This window comes from Delphinus delphis, chromosome 3, assembly GCF_949987515.2.
Source record: "Delphinus delphis chromosome 3, mDelDel1.2, whole genome shotgun sequence".
In the NCBI taxonomy this organism is placed as follows: domain Eukaryota; kingdom Metazoa; phylum Chordata; class Mammalia; order Artiodactyla; family Delphinidae; genus Delphinus; species Delphinus delphis.
In genome coordinates, this window is record NC_082685.1 from 72,151,093 (window position 1) to 72,168,789 (window position 17,697).

General features: G+C 41.0%; 1 protein-coding gene across 1 annotated transcript in view; it reads right to left on the reverse strand.

Moving 5' to 3' along the window:
- SNX24 (sorting nexin 24) overlaps positions 1-17,697 on the reverse strand; it is a 160,588-nt gene that overhangs the window by 50,430 nt on the left and 92,461 nt on the right. The window contains exon 3 of the mRNA XM_060008958.1: positions 12,115-12,219. Within this exon, the coding sequence (XP_059864941.1) occupies positions 12,115-12,219 (105 nt within the window). The remainder of the gene's footprint in view (positions 1-12,114; positions 12,220-17,697) is intronic.

The following is a 17,697-nucleotide window of genomic DNA, read 5'->3' on the forward strand; positions in this document are numbered from 1 at the left end:
TATTTTTCAAGCACAAAATCTTTCCATATTTCTTCCTTCCTTTAACTAACATTTATGAAGTAACTATTCTGTGCCCAGAGCTGTTTAAATGCATGGACAGTATTTGAACAATAATACTGTTTCAGTAAACAAAATAAACAAAATACCTTGCCTTCACCATGCCAGAGGTTGAGGTAGGCACAGACTATGAAAACAGCCAGTTTAAAACAACATCTTACATATAGAGGAAAAACAATTAATACGACAGTGGATTTTTTTATCAGAAACCACAGGAGCCAAAATGAAGTGTCACAATATTTTCCAAGTGCTGAAAAAAAACTGAACTGTCAACCCAGAATCTTACATCCAGGGTGATCAGACTTAAAACATTCTAAGGTCCTTGTAATGTTCAGGAGGAAACTAAAGATAATAGGTAACCATGAAAAGAACAGATACATACTAACAAGGGGGAAAATGGAAAGAGAAAAAGGGAAAAAAAATCTGCCACCAATCCAAAAGCAGGCAAGGAAAGAAACAATTCAGAAAAAAAGGGACTAATAAAAAAGCATGGAGAGGAAGGAGTCAAGATGGCAGTGTGCAAAGACTCAGAGTTCATGTCTCCCCACAACTAGGGCGCCTGCAGGACGCTGGGGGGGGACCTTAATGCCCAAGGAGACAGAAGGAAACCCCAAGTGAAACAGTAGGATGTGGGGGGACTGAGGCGGGAGGAGAAGTGGAGGCCAGACAGGACCAGCGCCCCTGAGGGGTGGTTGAGAGGCAGAAGGGGTTCCCATGCCTGGAGGGACCCTTGGGGGCTTGGATCAGGGGGAAGCACACCCAGCGTATCCCCTGCCCAATCGGCCAGGGAAGTCTGCCCAGCTCTTGGGCTGGGTCCTATGCTCTCAGAGCCCCCCTCTGGGCCATGTTCGTCCTGGGGGCATAGGAAGGAGGCTGGGGTAAAAGCAGATAGGCAGGCGGGAGGGGCCCTCCAGGACTGAGGAGCAGGAGAGGAGTGGAGGGTGTTTGACCTGCCCACTTGAGCCCAGGAAGCCTGCTGGGCTCCCAGGTGGGGTCTCCCACCCTCTGAGACCAGAGGCGGGAGGCATACCTGGGCCCCTTCTGTTCCTTTGAGCCTAAGCCCCACCCCCACACCCCCCAGAGCCTTTTCCAGCCCTGTGGGTCCTAAGCATAGGCTCTGCACGCCCACCCAAACCCTGCCCCTGCTTAGGCCCCATGTGGCTTGTGGGAACTTGGTCACGAGCTGGGAGTTGGGTCAAAGCTCCTCAGGTAGGAGCTCTGAGTCCGAACCACTGGACTAACAGAGAACCTCAGACCCCAGGGAATATCTATCAGAGTGAGGGCTCCTGGAGGTCCTCATCTTGGCAACAAGACCCAGCTCTACCCAACAGCCTACAAACTCCAGTGTTGGAAGCCTCAGGCCAGACAACCAGTAAGACAGGAACACAATCCTACTCATCAAAAAAAAAAAAAAGATACAGCAAAAAAATACATCACAGATAAAGGAGCAAGGTAAAAACCTACAAGACCAAATAAATGAAGAGGAAATAGGCAATCTACTTGAAAAAGAATTCAGAGTATGATAGTAAAGATGATCCAGAATCTCAGAAATAGAATGGAGGCACAGATTGAGAAAATACAAGAAATGTTTAACAAAGATCTAGGAGAACTAAGGAACAAACAAACAGAGATGAACAACACAATAACTGAAATGAAAAATACACTAGAAGGAATCAATAACAGGATAACTGAGGCAGAAGAATGAATAAGTGAGCTGGAAAACAAAATGGTGGAAATGCTTGCCAAGGAGCAGAACAAAGAAAAAAGGATGAAAAGAATTGAAGACAATCTCAGAGATACCTGGGATAACACTAAATGTAGCAACGTTCGAATTATAGGGGTCCCAGAAGAAGAAGAGAAAAAGAAAGGGTCTGAAAAAATATTTAAATAGATTAGAGTTGAAAACTTCCCTAACATGGGAAAGGAAATAGTCACCCAAGTCCAGGAAGCACCGAGTCCATATAAGATAAACCCTAGGAAAAACACACCAGACACATATTAATCAAACTAATAAAAATTAAATTCAAAGAAAAAACTATTAAAAGCAGCAAGGGAAAAACCAAAAATAACATACAAAGGAATCCCCATAAGGTTATCAGATGATTTTTCAGCAGAAACTCTGCAGGCCAGAAGGGAGTGGCAGGATATACTTAAAGTGATGAAAGGGAAAAACCTACAACCAAGATTACTCTACCCAGCAAGGATCTCATTCAGATTCGACAGAGAAATCAAAGGCTTTTCAGACAAGCAAAAGGTAAGAGAATTCAGCACCACTGAACCAGTTTTACAACAAATGCTAAAGAAACTTCTCTAGGCAGGAAACACAAGAGAAGAAAAAGACACACAAAAACAAACCCAAAACAATTAAGAAAATGGTAATAGGAACATATATATCAATAAGAACCTTGAATGTAAATGGATTAAATGCCCCAACCAAAAGACACAGACTGGCTGAATGGATACAAACACAAGACCCATATCTATGCTGTCTACAAGAGACCCATTTCAGACCTAGGGACACATACAGACTGAAAGTAAAGGGATGGAAAAAGATATTCCATGCAAATGGAAATCAAAAGAAAGCTGAAGTAGCAATACTTGTATCAGATAAAATAGACTTTAAAATAAAGACTGTTATAAATGTTTATGCACCCAACAGAGGAGCACCTCAATACATGAGGCAAATGCTAACAACCATGAAAGGGGAAATCGACAGTAACACAATAATGGCAGGGGACTTTAACACCCCACTTACACCAATGGACAGATCATCCAAACAGAAAATAAATAAGGAAACACAAACTTTAAATGACACAATGGACCAGAGGGATTTAATTGATATTTATAGAACATTCCACCCAAAAGTGGCAGAATACACTTTCTTCTCAAGTGCACATGGAACATTCTCCAGGACAGATCACATCTTGGGTCACAAATCAAGCCTCGGAAAATTTAAGAAAATTGAAATTGTATCAATCACCTTTTCTGACCACAACACTGTGAGACTGGAAATCAATTACAGGAAAAAAACTGTAAAAAACACAAATACATGGAGGCTAAACAGTGCACTAAAAAATAACCAAGAGATCACTGAAAAAAACAAAGAAGAAATAAAAAAATACATAGAAACAAATGACAATGAAAACATGATGACCCAAAACCTATGGGACACAGCAAAAGCAGTTCTAAGAGGGAAGTTTACAGCAATTCAATCTCACCTCAAGAAACAAGAAAAACCTCAAATAAACAATCTAACCCTACACCTAAAGCAACTAGAGAAAGAAGAACAAAGAAAACCCAAAGTCAGTAGAAGGAAAGAAATCATAAAGATCCAAGCAGAAATAAATGAAATAGAAATGAAAAAACAATGGCTAAGATCAATAAAACTGAAAGCTGGGCTTCCCTGGTGGCGCAGTGTTGAGAGTCCACCTGCCGATTCAGGGGACATGAGTTTGTGCCCTGGTCTGGGAGGATCCCACATGCCGCGGAGCGGCTGGGCCCGTGAGCCATGTCCACTGAGCCTGCGCGTCCGGAGCCTGTGCTCCGCAACGGGAGAGGCCACAACAGTGAGAGGGCCGTGTACCGTGAAAAAACAAAACAAAACAAAAAAACCTGAAAGCTGGTTCTTTGAGAACATAAACAAAATTGATAAACCCTTAGAAAAAAGGGAGAGGACACAAATAAATAAAATTAGAAATGAAAAAGGAGAAATCACAACTGACACCACAGAAATACAAAGAATTATAAGAAACTATTAAAAACAACTATATGCCAATAAAATGGACAACCATGAAGAAAGGGACAAATTCTTTGAAAGGTACAATTTTCTAAGACTGAACCAAGAAGAATTAGAAAATATAAACAGACCTATCCCAATAATGAAACTGAAACCATAATTAAATATCTTCCAACAAACAAAAGTCCAGGACCAGATGGCTTCACAGGTGAATTCTATCAAATATTTAGAGAAAAGCTAACACCTATCCTTCTCAAGCTCTTCCAAAGAATAGCAGAGGGAGGAAGACTCCCAAATTCATTCCACGAAGGCACCATCACCCTGAAACCAAAACCAGAAAAAGGTATCACAAAAAAAGAAAATTATAGACCAATATCTCGGAAGAACATAGATGCAAAAACCCTCAACAAAATACTAGCAAACAGATTCCAGAAACACATTAAAGGATCATACACCATGATCAAGTGGGATTAATCCCAGGGATGTAAGGATTCTCCAATATACGCAAATCAATCAATGTGACACACAATATTAACAAATTAAGGAATAAAAACCATATGATCATCTCAATAGATACAGAAAAAGCTTTAGACAAAATTCAACACCCATTTATGATAAACTCTCTCCAGAAAATGGGCATAGAGGGAACCTACCTCAACATAATAAAGGCCATATATGACAAACCCACAGCAAACATCATACTCAATGGTGAAAAACTGAAAGCATTTCCATTAAGATCAGGAACAAGACAAGACACTCTCATTACTCTTTTTCAACATAGTTTTGGAAGTCCTAGCCATGGCAATCAGAGATGAAAAAGAAATAAAAGGAATACAAATTGGAAAAGAAGAAGTAAAACTGTCACTGTTTGCAGATGACATGATACTATACACGGAAAATCCTCAAGATGCTACCATGAAATCACTAGAACTAATCAATGAATTTGGTAAGGTTTGCAGGATACAAAATTAATGCATAGAAATCTGTGGCATTCCTATACACTAACAACGAAAAATCAGAAAGAGAAATTAAGGAACCAATCCCATTTACCATCACAACAAAAAGAATAAAATAGTAGGAATAAACCTACCTAAGGAGGCGAAAGACTTGTACTCAGAAAACTATAAAACACTGATGAAAGAAACCAAAGATGATATAAACAGATGGAGAAATATACCATGTTCTTGGATTGGAAGAATCAATATTGTGAAACTGATTATACTACCCAAAGCAATCTACAGATTTAATGCAATCCTTATCAAACTACCAATGGCATTTTTCACAGAATTAGAACAAAAAATTTTACAATTCGTATGGAAACACAAAAGACCCCGAAGAGCCAAAGCAATTCTTGAGAAAGAAAAATGGAGCTGGAAGAATCAGGCTCCCTGACTTCGAACTATACTACAAAGCTACAGTAATCAAGACAGTATGGTACTGGCAGGAAAACAGAAATATAGATCAATGATACAGGATAGAAAGCCCAGACATAAACCCATGCACATATGGTCACCTAATTTATGACAAAGGAGGCAAGAACATATGATGGAGAAAACACAGCCTCTTCAATAAGTGGTGCTGGGAAAACTGGACAGCTACATGTGAAAGAATGAAATTAGTACACTATCTAACAGCATACGTAAAAATAAACTCCAAGTGGATTAAAGACCTAAATGTAAGACCAGACACTATAAAATGCTAAGAGGAAAAGATAGGAAAATACTCTTTGACAGAAACCACAACAAGATCTTTTTTGACCCACCTCTTAAGAGTAATGAAAATAAAAACAAAAATAAACAAATGGGACCTAATGAAACTTAAAAGCTTTTGCACAGCAAAGGAAACCATAAGCAAGATGAAAAGACAACCCTCAGCATGGGCAAAAATATTTGCAAATGAAAAACGGACAAAGGATTAATCTCCAAAATAATATAAACAGCTCATGGAGCTCAATATAAAAAAAACAAACAACCCAATTAAAAAATGGGCGGAAGACCTAAATGGACATTTCACCAAAGAAGACATACAGATGGCCAAGAGGCACATGAAAAGATGCTCAACATCACTGATTATTAGAGAAATGCAAGTCAAAACTACAATGAGGTATTATTACCTCACACTGGTCAGAATGGCCATCATCAAAAAATCTAGAAACAATAAATGGTGGAAAGGGTGTGGTGAAAAGGGAACCCTCCTGCACTGCTGGTGGGAATGTAAATTGATACAACCACTGTGGAGAACAGTATGGAGGTTCCTTAAAAACTAAAAATAGAACTACCATATGACCCAGCAATCCCACTACTGGGCATATACCTTGAGAAAACCACAATTCAAAAAGACACATGCACCACAATGTTAATTGCAGCACTATTTACAATAGCCAGGACATGGAAGCAACCTAAATGTCCATCGACAGATAAATGGATAAGGAAGATGTGGCACGTATATACAATGGAATATTACTCAGCCATAAAAATAAATGAAATTGAGTTATTTGTAATGAGGTGGATGGACCTAAAGACTGTCATACAGAGTGAAGTGAGTCAGATAGAGAAAAACAAATACCGTATGCTAATGCATATATATGAAATCTTAAAAAAAAAATGGTAGTGATGAACCTAATGGCAGGGCAGGAATAAAGACATAGATATAGAGAATGGACTTGAGGACACAGGGAGGGGGAAGGGTAAGCTGGGATGAAGTGAGAGAGTGGCATGGACATATATTCACTACCAAATGTAAAATAGATAGCTAGTGGGAAGCAACAGCATAGCACAGGGAGATCAGCTCGGTGCTTTATGACCAGCTAGAAGGGTGGGATAGGGAGGGTGGGAGGGAGGCTCAAGAGGGAGGGAATGTGGGGATGTATGTATGCATATGGCTGATTCACTTTGTTGTACAACAGAAACTAACACAGTATTGCAAAGCAATTATACTCCAATAAAGATCTATTAAAAACAAAACCAAAACATGGATGTTTGAACTAAGCCCAACTATATCAGTTATCATAAAAACATGTGGCAATTTTTAATATACCTTTCTTCTTATAGATTAAGCAGCCAAGTTATGATGTAAGAGATTTGCTTTAAAAACTTCATCTGATTTTATACAGTTCATTGTACTCAAGAATTCAAGAATACACATATTGCAAGCACACATGTTCAATTTTAACAGATGCTTCATGCACTACTGGAGAAGTTAAAAATACAATACTGTTTAATCCAGTGCAGACTTCTGACCAAACGGAACATTATACTGCATAGTATAATTTAAATAACGAATGAGGGGCAGGCTAGTCAGGTCAATAGGGTCTTCTGAAGACAGCACTCTGCATCTACTGTCTAACAAAACAGCTTAACTCCAGCTGTGGCAATGTTTTCTTTGAATGAACCTTTTTTTAGGGATTAATATTAGCTTCGATTATCTTTAGTCATGAGTTGCTATGAGCTATTTCTGTTCAGCTCCCAAAACTCACTGTACCTTTAATTATTTTTCACTCCTTATGAAAAGGATGAAAACATAACTGTTTTTCCTAAGTTAGTGACATAAGATGTGGGTCCCTTTCTCAGAAAGATAAATTTCACATTATTTCAACAAACAGCACAAGTGATGTACACAAAATTTCCGTGAAGAATCTTTGTCTAAAAATTATAAGAGCTTGCCATTTAAAGCTACTACTGAAGAATGGCAAGGGACCTGACCATTAAACCAGCCTCAAATAAATAAATGAAGCCACAGCTAAACCTCAACCTTGCTGACCATTTGTTTTTTCTTTCTGTAAGATTGTGGGCTTCATCTCTGATGTACTGAAATGTTGCCAGGTTATGTCTGGCATCAGAGGGTTTCTTCATTCGTTGTGCTCTGTCCTTGTGGAATCTTGTCTGTGTAAAGTCCCATATCCTCCAGTTTGGGGAAATTTTCAAGTGATTTTTCTTTTGATTATTCTCTTCCCTACTTTTGCATTTTCCCCTCTTCTTTCTCTCTGGGCCTCCAGAATGAAAGAGGACATTAGACTTGAATTGGTCTTCTGTGTCTCTTGTCTTCTGTTGCAACTTTTGTCTCTGTACTCTACGGAACAGTTTCCCAACTAGAGAGAGCAACTCCCAAATGTTTTCAATTGGAGAAAACAACTAATTCTAAGAATTCTCATGTGCTCTCCGATTGTTCCTTTTTCATAGTATCCTAGTGTCATCTTTTGGATGTAATACCTTTGAGAAGTTCTCTAGATATATTACATCAATTTGTAAGATATATGTTGTGTTCTGAATTATCTCCTTCCTGAAGAGTCAGTGCTTTCATTCATCTTGGTCTTTTTCTTCAATGCCTGCTGATCCCTGGTTATCAGATCTCACTGCAGAAAGCAGCTTCGGTGGGCTTCCTCTGCTAGTAGGCCAGTAGGCGTGCTCGTCACAGGCTTCCTTCTGAGTGTGGGAAAGACGTGGTGGGCTTTTCCTTGAGGTAGGGGGATGGGGAGGGGGTTGTCAACTTGGGGGCCCTAATATCCACATCAGAAGCTTTAGCTTTCCTCAGCCATTCTGTTTAGTGTTTTGTTGTATTGTTTTATTTGCAAGAAAATAGTCTTACAAATTTTTGGTGTGGTCATAAACATCAGTATGTATTCTGTACAGAATAAGTGGTCTGAGCACCCGTCCCATGTGTACACCTTGAATGACCCACGTGTGTTCAGTTTCACTGCTCACCTCGGCCTCGGCCTCACCTGCCAGCTCTAGGTCCAGAAGCTCCGTCTCCAGCACAGCTGTGGGCGGGCCATCTCCCGCACCCACCGCAGCTCTCATGGCTGAGCTTGGGCCCTGCTTTTTGCTTTGTTGCACCTATTCACATGCTCCCAGAACATTCCATCTTCCAGGAAACTGTTAAAATGTTTTCTTCCTTTGATGAGGCCCTCTTTTCCTTGCCCATCCACCACCTAACTGTTGGGGTTTATTCCTTTTTAAGTGTTTCTTTTTTAAAAATGACTTCTTTTTTTAAATAAATTTATTTATTTTTGGCTGTGTCGGGTCTTTGTTGCTGTGCACGAGCTTTCTCTAGTTGTGGTGAGCGGGGGCTACTCTTCATTGCGGCACGTGGGCTCCTCATTACGGTGGCTTCGCTTGTTGTGGAGCATGGGCTCTAGGCACGTGGGCTCAGTAGTTGTGGCTCCTGGGCTCTAGAGTGCAGGCTTCAGTAGTTGTGACTCACGGGCTTAGTTGCTCCGCAGCATGTGGGATCCTCCCGGACCAGGGCTCGAACCCGTGTCCCCTGCATTGGCAGGTGGATTCGTAATCACTGCACCACCAGGGAAGTCCCTCCTTTTTAAGTTTTTATACTTTTGTTTCAGTGGGGTCTCAGGAAAGGTGGAAAGTCACTCCAAACCAGGAGATAAAACTATTATATAAACCATGTCTGATGGTCAAATCAGTTTGGGAAAACCAAATTAATTTATTCTTAAGATTTTTGTTTCTATGCAGATGACTTAACACAGAAAACAGATGTATACTCACAATTTTCAAAGGATTCTAAATATTCAAATCAAAGATTTAAAAAAAATCTATTGATCAAGGAAGTTGGGGATAGCCAATTAAATTGTGATGGTTTATGATTATATTTTCCTTTACTTTTATTATTATATCCTTAAGAAAAACTCTACCTCAAGGCTGAAAGTTTTCTCCTGATTTAAAAAATCTACAATGCATAACAAAAAGAGCCTATACTGGGAATTAAGAAACTAAAATTCCAGTCCCATCTCTTTAACTAATGTACTTAGGAAGTGAGGCAAATTTCTTAATTCCACCGGACTTGTTTCTCCAACTCTAAAATAAAAGAGCGGTGTGGGCTAACTTAGGAAATGTGTGTTGAATCCATCCATGGTCTAGCGTGTACTAGTTGCTTCTTGAACAAAAGGAAGAGTTTTCTCTGGCCCTTCCAAGAGCTAATCTGCCTGTTTTATGGGTGGTAAACTGAGAGCAGAGGGATGATCATGAACTTAATTGAAGGGCAGGAGACAAGCTGGACTAGATAAGGTCTAAGTTCCCTGTGAGCTTAAGATGCTATGACTTGAGGGTATTAATACTTTCTTAGGTTTACGGGCCTGAACAGGGCCATCCTATGTACCTCAAGCTGAGATGCATTCGCTGCACGATAGTGCCTGCTGAGAAGTGCTAGTGGCACTTAAACTCAGGGGTTCAGACTGGTGCTGAGGGTGAGTGGGATTCTAACTGGAGTTACAAAGGTGAGTAGAAGGAACAGTGATAACTGTCTTACTTCCAAAGAGACTTAAACACCAAACGCTATCAAGAAATGACACCTAAGCCAGGGTTTTCATTTCACTGGCGGTCGATCAAGCATCCACACTCATCTTTGTAACTTCCATTTGGCTCCCAGGGCATGCAAATAGAATCAGGGGGAAGAGGGGGAAGAGGGAGAAGAGGGAGAAGAGAAAAAGTGCCCCTGAACTCCTTCAGGACTTAACTGACAACAAACTGAATATTAAACGCACAAGAGCAAACAAGCCCTCTCAGTCCTTCAACCACATCGTTCAAGCTCTGTTTCTGAGAATAGAAAATTCTAAGCTCAATTTGAGTGTCACTGTAAACTCCTCTCTATGCCAGATGATTTTAACCACATATTTATATCCAAAGTACAAACAACTTAAAATGTTTACACTGAGTAGTAATGGGAGTCATGTGTCAAATACAATGGTAGGAAAAAGAGCAAAGCTTTCTTCAGAACTAAAGCTTGAAGATATACAATATCTGTGGAAAATCTGGCTTACAAATTAGAACGCATTGTTTACCTATTCCATTTAATTATAGAGAACGTGCATTTTTACCCTTTGCATACAACATCTAATGTCTCGTTTTTTGGTTTGGTTTTGCTGTGCAGTGCAGCCCGAGGCTCTGGAAGTCTCATAGCTCCATATACAGAGTCTCAAGGCACATGGCCACACAGTTTCCTGTCTTTTGTGGCCTCCACTTCCTTTAATCTCTCACTGCCAGGGAGAGGCAGTGAAGGATCCATCCACCACGTCCCAAAGCAGAAGAACAAAGGCAGTGAAGAGAGCCCTCCTCTGTGGTTCAGAGAGCCTCCACGTGTCAGCTTTCCTATTTGAATACTGTAAAGACCAAGAAAACTGCAGGAGACCAGGGATGGACTCTTGGCATCTTTCTACTGGGACAGAGTCCTGTGAACTGATCGCTAAGTACAAGCCTGTGGTGACACCTTCTCCTCAGCTTCTAGCTACTAGTCATTCAGGCAAGACCAACCAGAAAAGCTCTGTAGAGGACACAGCATATGGCTTCACACAGTCCACAGTTGCCCGCCCAAATAAAATCCACCAAGGGTTAATCCTTAAGGGGGTGATGAAGATAGCAATGGATGAACACAGTCATGGCTGCCGACTTCTCTGATGCAACATGTCTTAGATAGATCATCGCGGTAAACTCAGAACTCCGAGGTGATGTCCAGCTCTTCATTCTTTGAGAGCCAAGATTCCCCACCCCTTCCCTCCTGGCCATGCTCACCTCAGTCAGTCTCATGCGTCAGCCCCTCAAGTGGACTCATGTGTCCTGGTGAACACAAGGCTCCCACAGCCCCCCAACCCTTCTCTCAGCACTTGCCTCACGCAGTACTCTTTGGATTAATGATGACTACACTGAATATTCACCTGAGGCCACTAGCCCTTTTTGTTTAAAACTCAGAGAAGCTGACACCACCTCACGCTTTCCTTTTGCTTTTTCTGTCACTTGGCAGACAGACTGCTTTGTCTTATCTTACTTTTAGGTAGTTCTGTTTGCTCCTCTTAGCTACAGAAAAGAGCATCCTCTGCATTCTTTTAAAAACATACATTTTAATTTTCAAAGAAGTTGGTACTTCAACAGAAGTAAGTTTTATATACTCATTCTCAATTTGATTCCATAGGTGTACTAGCCAGGCCCACTGAAAATGCAGTTTCTCTCATTATCTCCCCAACACCCAACACCTAAAGGCTGGGAATGCTATGAAGAAGCAGCAAATCTTGGAGGGGAAAACAAAAAACAGAATAATTTGTAGGGCTGAACAAAAAAACCAACAGATCCCTCTGCATCGGTTTTTACTTTTATACTAATTTTTCACTTTCCGAATCCATATAACCAATTTTAAATAGAACTTAACTAAAGCTAAAAGAACCAACCAACAACATATTTATAATTTTAAACTTTCTTATCACTCAGAATGTTTGGTTGCTTGATATATTCTGTATCTTACCCATAAGTTCTGAGAAAAAAATATTGAGATATATGACTCTTTAAGCTACATTAATTGAGGATCTAAACACATCTTACCTGTAAATACGTTTCCAAACCTTGTCGTCGTTGTTCCAAGACTTTTGGGACCCAGTTCCGAACATGTTTGGAAGGGATTTCTGGAGTTTTAATACATTTCTTAAGCTATAAAGACAGAAAAAAACATAGAAAATGTGTTTTAATTATAACGACATTATTTGAGGGAAAAGCCAATAAAAGGAAGTGAACCACTGCTATCTCCAATAAAAATATAGAGGAAAATATATATACACTGAAATTTCATCAAAAATTCTTTCTTTAGCTGTCCTAAATGTTCAGGTTTCAGGACAAGAGTTCTGTGTTTTGGTAGTTGTTATTGTTATACATCATCTGGCATTTCAGATGGGAATTATTTTTCCTGAAGAATTAAGAGTTCAGTAAATGAACTATAAAGGAAGTATAGAAGTTTATAATTTCCAAAAACAATTAATACAACAAAATTTTAGTTGGAAGAAGTACTTTTCTATTTTTTTATAAATTTATTTATTTATTTATTTTTGGCTACTTTGGGTCTTTTGTTGCTGGGCTTGGGCTTTCTCTTGTTGCAGCGAGTGGGGGCTACTCTCTGTTGTGGTGCCTGGGCTTCCCATTGCAGTGGCTTCCCTTGTTGCAGAGCACAGGCTCTAGGTGTGCAGGCTTCAGTAGTTGTGGCACGCAGGCTGTAGAGTGCAGGCTCAGTAGTTTTGTCACATGGGCTTAGTTGGGCATGTGGGATCTTCCCGGACCAGGGCTCAAACCCACGTCCCCTGCACTGGCAGGTGGATCCTCAACCACTGCGCCACCAGGGAAGCCCGAAGAAGTACTTTTCTGATGAAAAGTCTTTCTACATATTTTTCACATAAAAAAGGAAAACAGAATGCAATTGTTTATAACCATCATCCCTGGAAATGCCATATGAACTAGACCACATCGTATGGAGAGTTTCTTAAAAGTTCTATTAAAAAAAAGTTCTAAAAAGAAAAGACTGATCCTTCCAAAATTCCTAAGCATTAGGTCTAAATTTTGTTCATGAAAACTGAGTGACGGTTCTCAGCTAAGCCTTCCTGGGCAGCAGTCTTAAGGGACTATATAGATAAAGGAAAATTCTATCGGACGTTGAGTTAGAGCTGCCTGTCACAGGTGCATCCTATCACATCCGCATCCTAAATCTGTGAATATTACCTTACAGGGCCAAGTACTTTATATATCTGATTAAATTAAGTGTCTTACAAGGAGAGATTACCATAGATATCCAGGTGGGCTCAATGTAATGGTAAGGATCCTGATTTATCGGGAGGGAGGCACGAGGACCAGGGTCAGCGAGAGACTGGAAGATGCTACATGACTGGCTTAGGTGATGGAGGAAGGGTCATGAGCCCCGCTGACCTATGGAGGCCAGAAAAGGGAAAGGAATGGATTGTCTCCTCTAGCCCATTGATACCTTAACTTTAGCCCAGTGAAACTCAATTTGGATTTCTGACCTTGAGAGGTATAAGATAATAAACTTCTGTTGTTTTAAGCCACTAAGTTTATGCTAACTTGTTACAGTGGCAACACAGACGAAGCTAACACACTGCCTCTAAGATGGAAAGACTTTTAATGCTTTGAGTAAAAAGTTGGAAAACTCAACTGAGACTGCTCCTTTGCTACACATGCAAAGAAATGGCATAATGACCTCTAAGAAAATGCACACAGCTAAACCCCAGCACCTAAAACTGCAATAAAAAAAGTTCTCATACATAAGCATATCTTCATTAACCATGTAAGCTGAAATTTGTTGTACACTATGCAAAAGGGGTCTTTGTGCATTTCAAAGATGAGCACTTGTCTCAAGACATTAGGCTAAGCCCATGCTTGCCTTCTCCCTCCATACCTGAAGCGCCACTAACAGAACACTGTGAAAGTATTAGCTGCAAGCCCAAATCTATCCTCCTTGTCTTCCTCACCAAACGCCTAAATTACTGGAAACAATAATGCATTCAGCTAAATTCAGCTTAAAAAGCTATATTTCCCACACCCCCTTGCAGAGAGCGGAGGTCAAAGGTAATCAGAAATCACTGAGAAAAGCATTCCATAAAATCTCTTTTAAAGTGGAACAGACTCAGCTAGCTGGCACCTTCTATACTACTCCCCTTTCACCCCTTCCTGCCTAGAATGCGACTATGATGGCTGGAGCGGCTGTGACCATTTGCCACCATGAGGAAACTCTTAGGATGGAAGACAGGTGTCCAGATGAGCAAGCAGAAAAAAGGACTTGGTGCCTGCACACTGCCTGGAGCTGCCACAACACCCCAGACTGCCCGCCTCCAGACTTGCTTTTTAAGGGGAAAAAAATAGCCCCCTTCCTCTTTTTTTAAGGTTACTGGTATTTGGACTTCCTGTTTCATATACCTGAATTCAGTCCTGGTAGATATTAGAAAAAGAAAAAGGCCAAAGGGAATAGGCCTCAGAACAACACAGAGAACAGGGCAGGGAGGAAGGGGCAATCGCCAAGCAAGAGATTAACAGCTTTCTAAAAAGACGGAAAGCAGAAGCATGATCTAAAGAAAACACTGGAGCGGAGGAAGCCCCAGCCCAGACCTCCTCAGGAAGGGACTACAGAGGGTCTGGACATCAATCTTCTCAGCAGCCTGAGAGGCTCTGTGCTCAGGACTGGCATAAGAGGAGGAGGGAAAGGGAAGAGGGATCAGTCTATGCCCCAGCCTGTGCCAAAGACCACAGAGATGACTAGCAGCCCAGTGTCATCCCTAAGCATGCACACCCTCCCCCAGTAAAAAAGGGTCAGTGTTCCTAAAGAAACTGAAGGAAGTGTTTGGGTTGAAGAAGGGTATTTGCCATTCTAGTCATTCTGGTTTTCATGGGGTCCCCAGCCTAATATCTGCCTCTCTACCCTCATTCCCTATAATGAAGCCCTTAAGTTGACACACCCTACAGAGGTACTAGACTTATGTACCCAAAGCAGAGGGACCAGTGACAAATACCCAGAATAACTGGATGGGCAGTCAAAGATCACTTTCATAGGAAAGCCAGCACTATGAAAGAGAAAGGACAAGAAAAACAAATGGAACAACTAATCCCAAAGGAAACAGAGAAATCAAATAACAGAAGAGATCTTTAATATCCGCAGGGAGATTTGAGAAGATATTGCTTCTATAAAACAAGAACAGGTTTTTAAAAAACCCAAGAACAGGTTGCTATGAAAAAGAAACCATCAGAGAAGAAGAAAGAGATGACAGAAATTAAAAAAACATGACAGAGAAATAAGTTAAAAGAGGTAGAATATAAAATGATGGAAGTCTCTCAAAGTGTAGAATAAACAAAATGAGAGAAAGGGTAGGTGAAGAGATAAAACACATATGGGATTAATCTAGGAGATTTAATATGAAAGTAATAAGCCTTTCATAAAGAATAGAAGACATTTTCAAAGAAAAGCAATTTTTATAGGACCTAATATATGTCTTCAGATTAAGGACCTATTGAGTACCAGCATAATGTATAAAAAAGGATCCACATTTACTGACATTTATCAGTTGAGATTTCAGAATATTGAGGACAGAGAGAAGACAGAGGGAAAAACATTAGTTGGCAAACAAAGGAAGCAGAACTGTATTGGCAACTGACTTGTCACCAGCAACAATGGATGCTAGAAGATCAATGCTCCAAAGATCCAATTTGACATGGATTTTTATAACCAGAATCTCATCAATTAAGTGTGAGAGAAAGTTTACCTCCCGTGCCTTCTTTTACCCAAATTTGAGCATGTAATTCCGGAAAACTGAGAAATTAAACCAACAAAGAGGAAAAATAGGATCAGGACTCATAGCTCTTCCCCATCAGCATGGGGAAGGGAAACCCAAGGGCAGCTGAACACAGCAGGCCTAGAGAACTATCAGTCTAGGTTAAAACAAAAACCTCCAGGAAGAAGGTGGATTCCATGTAGCAGAGAGTATGGAGAAGATGGATAAATTTAGGATTCGTTAAAGTACATTATTCTTTTGTCTGTCAGAAAAAATAAGTTCTAGGGTAAACAAAGCGCCCCTGAGGAAGGTCATGGAACAGAAGACACCAAGCTCCTCCTATGTGTTAGGGACACTCCTGCCTTCATGGGGCTGGCATAGCGGGAAATGGACAAAAAAAACAATAAACATGTTAATAAAACAGGGTGAGGGCAGAGAGTAACAGACGGGGGTGTGAGCTGGGGGGCAGCTGGGGAAATGACTGTGTGAGGTGAGAATGTCTCAGGAACCACCTGAATCATGCTGGGAGGGAGCCACGGTTAGGAGCTGGAGAAGGGCCACTGCAGCAGAGGCAGCAATGGAAAGGGAGGGCCGAGCCTGGTGTTCCAAACTCAGCAAGGAGGAGACGGTTCAGAGAGGTGCAGCATCAGACACTGTAGGGCCTTGCAGGCCGCAGAGGGAATTTGCTTATCATTTTACATGGGAAGCAAACTGAATGTCTTAAGCAAGGGAATGATCTGATAAAATTTTTACTTCAAAGAGCTCGTGCTAGATTCTATGAACAAGATGGACTGTAAGGGGGTGGAATCAAAGCAGGGAGACCAGTCAGCAGCTCCTGTAGGAGTCCAGGCAAAAGACGATGGTGACGTGGACTATGGTCGTGGCAGTGGAGGCGGGGAGAAGCAGAAGGCTGCAGAGTAGGTGAAAAGTGGAGGTGATAGAATGACCCCAAGACTTTGACTGTTTCAGGTCTTTGACCTCAGCTGGCAGCGCCCTGTTTATGAAAGGTGGTAGAATGCCAGGTTTAGACTAGGTGGCAGAGAACATTATTTATCTCCCCAAATCCACCGTCCCTCTCTTCTGTAGAACAGAACTCCTAATTTTGAGCTAAGTACATGATTGCCCAGAATAAAGAACACATCTCCCAATCTCCCTGGAAGCTATGTGTGGCTGTATGACTGAATTCTGGACAAAGGCAAGTAAACAGACATGTCTGTGCAACTTTCAGGAAGTGTTCTTAAAGGGAAGGACTGTTCCTTCTTTCCTTTCCTCCTTCCTGCCGGCTGACTTGCCCATGTAACGGCTAGACCTGGAGCAGTCACCTTCCACCATGAGATGGAAGCCTTGTGTTGAGAAGAGGGAAACCACAAGAGGAAAGCCTGGGTCCCTGAGGCCCATGAAACTGCCACACCGGCCTTAGATATTTATGTGAGAGAGAAATAAACGTGTATCTCACTGTTAAGGTCACCATTATTTTAGTTCTAGCGTCACCTGCAGCAAAATCGAATACCACAGTGGGGATATGGCTGATACTGCAAGCTGCCTATCCAATATTCACTCCCTTCTTCTTCTTGTAAAATAAAACAAAACAAAACAAGCAAAAAAACACCAGTGTCATTCAGAGGGCCAAAATGCTAAGCAAAAAAATCTTGATTTCCCAGGTTCCTTTATAATATGACAGAGTTGTTAATGAAATGCAGTTTAAGTCCACTGGGTTGGGCTCCTGTTTTCCTGAAAAAGAGAAACTGGCTCTTTCTTTCTGCCAGAAATGTGGAAACAATGCCTGGAGGGACAGCAGCTATGTTGTAACCAGAGGGTGAAAGTCACATGTTAAAGTAAAGATGGTGAAGTGGAAAGATAAAAGGAG